This window comes from Manacus candei, unplaced genomic scaffold (assembly GCF_025592945.1).
Source record: "Manacus candei isolate 608988 ecotype Guabito, Panama unplaced genomic scaffold, ASM2559294v1 h1tg000015l, whole genome shotgun sequence".
In the NCBI taxonomy this organism is placed as follows: domain Eukaryota; kingdom Metazoa; phylum Chordata; class Aves; order Passeriformes; family Pipridae; genus Manacus; species Manacus candei.
Genome location: NW_026138063.1, coordinates 24,453,787 through 24,461,293, shown reverse-complemented (window position 1 = coordinate 24,461,293; position 7,507 = coordinate 24,453,787). Strand labels below are relative to the sequence as shown.

Genomic DNA, 7,507 nt, shown 5'->3' with positions numbered 1-7,507 from the left:
AATGGATGAGGAAAGCTGAAAGCATGTGGCTAAAACTAGATGTAAACATCAGTACCTTTATCAAAGAATAATGCTTTGGTTTTCCTGTTCACCATATGCTGTACACCCTAGATTTCTTCTGTTCCTTCATTTCTTACGAGATTAAAATAATTTTATTTTAAATATAAACCTTATTAAATTAACTCTCCACTATACAGTGTCCCTAAGCAAAATATACTGACATTCCAAAAAAACCCCCACCAGGCACAGTGGGAGAGCTGTGCCTGAGTTTCCAGGACTTTATCCTTAATGAAAAGCCTTACTCAAAGGGTGGTTCATTCTTGAGGAGAAATGGCATAACTCCCATCTGGTTGCCATGCTGCAGCAATTTGGCAGAAGGGATAACAGATGCTGGGACTCCAAACTGCTCCCACACTCTTTTCCCTGTCTCTAAAGGGAGTTGCACAGAGTCATCACTAAACTGTTAATGGGTGCAAGATGTGTATTTCTGCAACACTGAAGACTGTGAGCATGTGCAGGAAGTGAGGGTGGTGAGGCTTTTACAGCTAAAGAAACCACTTAAAATTCTGTTAGTATTCAACTAATGTGTATTTTCCTTCCTTCTCTCGCTAGTAAGGCATCTGCCTTCCCTCTCATCCTCTCAATGTGGCCATGAAATGGTTTGAAACTCGAAACAGATTCCCAAGGCCTGCAGAGTGAACCATAATTGTTCCTGTGCACTACTGATCCCCTGGGAAAGATTCCCATCAGACACGGTGCAAACCTGGCTAAATCACAGCTCAGAGAAATCAGGCAGCTTCCCCCCCAGGCACAGCCAGGCCGTGTGAGTGAGCCCAGACACGAGTGGGGGCACTTCTCAGCCAGACCTTCCCTGGGCATTGTAACCTACACTGGGGCTTTTTCACTGCACCCTCTCATTGCTGCCCAGCCCTGAGCAGAGGCTCACACTGGAGACGGGGCAGGAAGGTTTCCCAGACCTGTGTAAAAGATGAAGAAGGACTGGGGAAGGAACACAGCTGAGCTTAAAATCTGCCTGCCAGGGAACAGTTAGAACACTTGAACTATACAAGATGTTGTTACCTGGATTTATGCAGGCAAAGCAAGTTAAAATCATTGATTCACCATCCACAAAGAAGTTTCAGAGGACACTCTGTGAACAGTGTCCAATTATGTTTTGCAAGAAAGAAAATCACTCAAGGGTCTACTTGGTCAGTCTCATGCAAATGAGAATTGCACCAAACTCGAAACCAACAATTTTAAAAAGATCTAATGAGGCATCTAAATAAAAAAATTATTTAAGTGGGAGGGAAACTTGATGGAATCCTTCAAACTACAGACTACTTAAATTTAAATTCATCTGGCACAAAAATAAGTGTTCCCTATGCAGAGCAATCCCATATGAATGTCCCATGCATTTTAGGTTTAAGGACAACACGGAATAGAAGCAATTCACTGAGGTGTGGGTAAACTCTTGCTTCCAGTAACAATGTCTCCTCCAAATCAAAGTCCTATGTCCTAGGATAAAGTCATCCAAAACGCTTTCTCCAAGTTGTATTAAAAATCACATAAATTCAGTTATCATTTCTGAGTACAAGAAGAAAAAAAACCTCAGCTGTTCAGACACAGAAGGGAATAATGGCATGAGTATGGGGAACTTTTAGCATTAAGGTGGTTCATTCCCTTAAAGCAAATTAGAAATTAGGATTGGATAGAAAAAAATGTGTTTTTTTCATTCATTATGCCAAATGTTCAGCAAAAGCTGATGTAAGGTGCATGTTAGCTGAACCACATACAGCATCTTTTGGACAGATCTGACCTATACAGCTGCTTCCCTAGGCAAGAATAAATGTAGTATTGTCCTGAAAACAGTGACAAGCTGTAGTTAAACTCAGCTCCCCATGGTGATAAAATTAACGGTGGATTTCCTCCATTTTCCTCAGGATTTGTCTGTGATGCTTCTACTGCTATAACAAGAAAAAGAGAGAGTTCTTCCAGAAGTGATTTCCACTTGAGTCATGCCTACAATAAGTTTATGCACTTAAGGGTTCCTCAAGTTGCAACCAGGGAATGACACAGTTAAAGCACTCATAGCACATGCAATGCAGTTGCTCCCCGGTGCTGCCTCCTCCCCAGTGTGGGGTGTAATTCAGGCTCTGCTCTGTGTTCTCAGCAACCAGATGGCAGCAAAGAATCCTGCAGGACTTGGTGCTATTTCAGCCTGGGGAATTGCATTTTTATTCCATGAACTCTCCTTCCTTGGCTCCAGCTCAGCCAGTCCTGGCTCTTACGTGCTCTCCAGTGCAGAGCACTTTGTGTGACCTCCCTGAAAAGCAGCGCTGCCTCCCTGAGCCCCAGCTCTTGGGAGGGGCTTTGCTCAGGAGAGTCTATGCTGGGACAAACCCAGTCCACTGACTTGGTGGGGCCACTGTTGTGGATACCAGGAAGATGGTAAAACTTCCCAGGCACCACCTTGTTAAGTGGCAAAGCTCTGCACAGCCCAGGAACTGCCTCAGTATCACTGTTCAGCTGCCAGTCTGGGCTTCCTGGGAGGCCAGTTCTGGAGAAAGGCTGAAAACTTCAGCAGGGACAACATGCTGGGACGTGGTGCAGCTTCTCTGCCAAAATGCCTCTTGCTGTTTTCCACCAGCATTTCAACAATACAATACTCTTCCCACAGATACCAGTCATCAATATTTTCAATAAATATCTGATATTACAGCCAAAACTACCACATTACTGCTTTGCTTCATTTCTGTGAGTGAACACAACTCTCATTCCATAATGCTCCAGTTATTAGTAGAACAAGAGTTTTGTGTGTGCAAAGCTGAAGATGAAAATTCATCCTCCAAGACATGAGACATAGTTGATTTCTCCTGTGGAACTAGCATTCTAATTCTTGCATTACAAGCTGATAATAAAGCCAATACTTCAACAGATGAACAACACCATCTCAAGTCAGCACAGACATCATTTTTTCAGCCAGAAGCCCATCTTGAGATTTTTAATATTTTACTGAATTATTAGAAAACTGCAACATTTCCCAATGCCTACATGCTTCTAACATGCTTTGAACTTAAGAACCCATTAGTGTATAAAGAAAAAGTCCAGTTCTATTCCCCAGATATCCCAGGCTGTCTGAAAATCTTAGTCACAGAAAAGACATTCTGTCCAGGAGCGAATGACGTATTGCATTTCTTTGAAAGCAGCACATAATCAGATTCTCCTCAGCAGCTGCAAATCCATTTCTGCTGAAACAACCAACTTTCTCTCCAGATTTTTTCACTATGAATTTCCCAAGAGATGAGTAGATTCACTGGTACCCTGACTCTTTGTAAAACAGCAGGAAAAACTTGACCAGTTAATCACATTGGCTGCTCTGTACTGCTATAACCTGGTCCAAATGAGGAGATGCAGTTAGATTCCCCAGGAGTGAAAAGTATCCATGTCCAGGTTAACCCCTCATAATCCTCCAAGTATTACTCTCTGGCTTGCTCAAGCTCCTCCTTACAAACCTGTGCCAAAAGCAGGGAGGCCTGGAAATGCCATCCACTACCTCCATCAAATCACATCGACAGATTTATTCACTGACATCTGCCAGTGCCACATTTGAAGTGCTGCTGCTTAATTACCTACTGCTCCAAACATTAGGCTTGAAATGAAGAAACTTTAAAAAAAAGATGTTAATGGACATTGCAAAGGGATCTATCCCATTAGGTCACTTCTTCCACTGCAGTACTCCTGCAAAAGAGCATTTAGAAATCCAGTCCTAGAGAATACCTGGACCACTGCAGGAACCCTGCAAGAAATAGCACATAGCATAACATGTGGAAAAGGTGTCCTGTCAGGACGGCTGGGGAGACAAATCCGGCGATTTGTCTCGGCTCAATAATTAACAGTGAGAACTGAGATGGAGCCCGACAGTCCTTCCCAGCTTTTACCAGGAGGCATACAGGAGTCCTTGAGTGTACTCAGTTCTCTCAGTGTGATCCAGAGGGAAGGGTAGAAGCTTGTGGAAGTTTCCACAGGGTTTGCAGAGACTCTTCTGTTTGGGCTGGTTGTGAGGAGGGCATGGATGGAGTGATCCCCTTATGGAAATGCAGTGAAAACAACCACTGGTAAAAGACTGGGATTCCTGAAGTATTCCACAATCCAGAACATCTTCAAGGGAGCTAAATACTATCCTCTTCCCATTCTAATGTGATCTTTCTACTAAGGGAGGGGAACCTGACCACGCTGAATCACACGTGCCATATACACACATGTATCTATATACACTCCCAAAATCCCAAGATATTTTGTGCACAAAGCTTTCCAGCATTACTGGTGCATTTACATGTATAAATTGACAATAACACATTTGGAATACTCAAAATTAAGGTATTAAATCCTGATTTACTTGTTTAGCAGGTAAGATTCCAGTGTATTAGCCACACTACTGCACAGTTTGACTGTACCTTTTCTTTCCCATTCCTGAAAATCTGTATTGTTACGGGTTTTCACTGCACTATCAAAACTCTTTCCTGTGCCTGTAGGTCTCACCATGAAACACTTCCCATCAATTTTGCTAACCTCTTCATTATAGCACCATTTCAAAATTCAAAGTTAAGAGTACAAACATAGGTCTAAACTACTTTATTTCTGGATGGCAAAAAATGAGGGCTTGGAAAATATGAAGGGAATACAGCAGATGGAGAAAAATGAAAAATGAGTTCCAGAGAATGCATCATTTTCCAAAGTGGTTCTTATATTTGTTCCACAAACAATATAGAGCTACCTCAGGGTTTGCCTTACGTGCATTGTTACACTACTTTATCACCAAGAGCGTTTGTGTCCCTTTTATGAAATACTCGGGGAAAATTATATTGCTGCAGCCTGCAACTGGAAGCTATAAAACTTCCTAATGCAGGAAGGAATATTGCAGTTGTCTCGATAATTGTAACCTCAATTAGCATGCTAATACAGGTAACAGTGAGCCCCAAACTTGTTCAGTCTGAGGGAACTGTAACAAACTCTTGGGCTCTGTTCACAGCAGTGCTGCAGTGCAGCCTCAAGGTCACGCTACAAGGAAGAGCTACAGAATCATGAAGCACTGCAGTTCCTTGCAGCCCTGTTAGGAAAACACTGTACCAAAGAGTTACTGTTTACAGTTGTATTTATTCTGTTTGCTTCCTGTCTTAATACCTGACATCACTGTATTAATTTTCAGCCCATAACTCCTGGAAACATCTCCTTGTTCACATATTTTCACAGAAATAACATTCTCTAGAACTATCACTCTTTTCAAAAAGTTGTTAAGTGTCAGTGCTGAAGGGAGATTTTGGGATATAAGAAACATCTAAAAGCAAATGAGCTCCAAATACATGAGACCTTTACACACAGCTACTAGTTAAAAAAAAAGTGTGAATCCAGACTTAACTTTTTGCTTTTCACAAATTTTGACATGTGGCTAAGGTGGTTTAGCAAGGGCTTCTCAGTATTCTGAATTTAGACTGCAAGGCCAAGATGCAAACATTATTGGCATCACCCACAGCCAAGTGCAATCTTCCCACCTGAATCTTCCTGAGCTGCCAGCTGGCTCTAGCATCTTTTACCATCTCTTGGATTTAGAGCTCCCATACTGTATTTCTACACCCAAGGCTCAGGCCCAGCAGGCAGGAGGGTGCCCTGGCAGCAGTGGCACAGTGCACGTGGGGTGTGCTGTGCCCACGGCTCCCACAGCTCAGCACCACCATCAGAACTTCTCCACCACTGCTTTGTGCAGCAACACAACAGGAAAATACTGGCCAGAACTTGGAGGAGGACCAGAGTCAGAGCCTAAATGAGCAGAAGGTTGAAACCAGCTCTGCTGAAAAACTGTTAGCTAAAGAAAAGACTAAACTGGAAGAACAACTAAAGGAAGTCACTGACAAGTACAAAAGTGTGCCTTGGCAGATGTGGAAAACGTGAGGCAAAGAAGCCAGAAACTGGTAGAAGAGGCAAAGTTATACGGGATCCAGAGCCTCTGTAAGGACTTACTAGAAGTTGCAGACATACTGGAGAAAGCAACAGAAAGTGTTCCAAAGGAAGAAATTAAGGATGATAATCCTCATTTGAAGAGCTTATATGAAGGTCTTGTTATGACAGAAGTACAGATTCAGAAAGTGTTTAAAAAACATGGCCTGCTCAGAGCGGTTCCTGTCGGAGCCAAGTTGGATCCCTATGAACACAAAGCATTGTTCCATGCTGCCATGGAAGGGAAGGAGCCTGGCACCACTGCATTAGTATCCAAGACTGGCTATGAGCTGCACTGGTGTACTCTGTGGCCTGCCTTGGTGGGTGCTGGGAAAGACCCTTAGCTGCTCAATCTGAGAATTTAAAATGCCATACAGCTATTAAACAGCTGGATGGTTTTTGTCTCACACCATGCTTTCCTCGTTCCTCTGCTCCCAGAGAGGTTTAAATGGTTTTTTTGGGGGGTTTGTTGTTGTTGTTTTGTTGTTGTTGTTTGTTTGTTTTAAATATTGAGACTGGATGTGGCACTTAGGTCTAGTAACCACAACAGTAGTGGATCAAGGGTTGGATTGATGATCTCAGAGGTCCTTTCCAACTCAGCTGATTCTATGATTATATGATAGCCAAGATGAATAGGGCTCAGTCTTTTCTTTCCCTGCTTCATCTGTGTCCTCATAGCTTTCAGCTCAGTGTACAAACACTGCTCATTCTGAAATGACTGTGATGGCTGAAAATCGTCCAGAAAAATCTTCAGTTTTGGCCAGAGAGAAATAAACACCCAACCCTGAAAAATCAGCATTTGATTGTATGTGCTACTGGTACACATGGAAGCTTTACTGTGATATCAAAGAACTTCTGAAACTCTTCCTTCCCAGCCTCAATTTTTAAAAAGGAAGCTGGTGCAGTACATTTTGGAAGGGGCATGCAGAAAGATCTAGCATTGGCAGACATCAAACCATGACCTCCTGTACCTCAGCTGACTGCCTTCATCTCAAGACTGCAATGGGATCTCTGTTGGGCTGTGGGACCCAGCTGAGTGCAGCACCTCTGAGGAACAGGGGCAGCTAAATGTGTCCCAAGTGGCACTGCCAGCCAGTACAGCTCTGGCACTCAGTCAGACCTTGGCTTTGTCAACAGCCCTCTTGATTTCAGCACTGAACTCGTAAAATAAGAGAATAAGCACAGGACTCACCATCTGGCCCTCTGTGGATATCCAAAATGCCATAAAGCTGCAGTTCCCGAGGAAAATTTTATTTTATGACTTGTTAATGACTTCAGATCTCAAACTTACCATTTGCTCTAATGCTCATTAAATTTAATATTTAACCTGGCTGGCTGGTTGCATTGTCACAACTTCTTGTCAGAAATCAATGCAACCCCCTTTCTAGCTTGCTCAGTCCCTGTCCCTCAGGCTAAACAGCCTCACTTGCAGGCATTACTAGCCTAGAGGAGAACAAGTATGCACAACTGAACCTGACTATGGAAACAGGTGATAGCTGTACAGAAACCATGAAGG

At 43.0% G+C, this 7,507-nt stretch overlaps 1 protein-coding gene across 1 annotated transcript; it reads left to right on the top strand.

The window, feature by feature from the left end:
* The first annotated feature begins 3,178 nt into the window (after nucleotides 1–3,178).
* Nucleotides 3,179–6,436, top strand: LOC127468354 (grpE protein homolog 1, mitochondrial-like). The gene is given in 3 exon segments (XM_051781407.1): nucleotides 3,179–3,183; nucleotides 5,637–5,919; nucleotides 5,922–6,436. Coding segments are annotated over 3 exon segments (702 nt in total). The 3' UTR covers nucleotides 6,336–6,436.
* The last annotated feature ends 1,071 nt before the right edge of the window (nucleotides 6,437–7,507 follow it).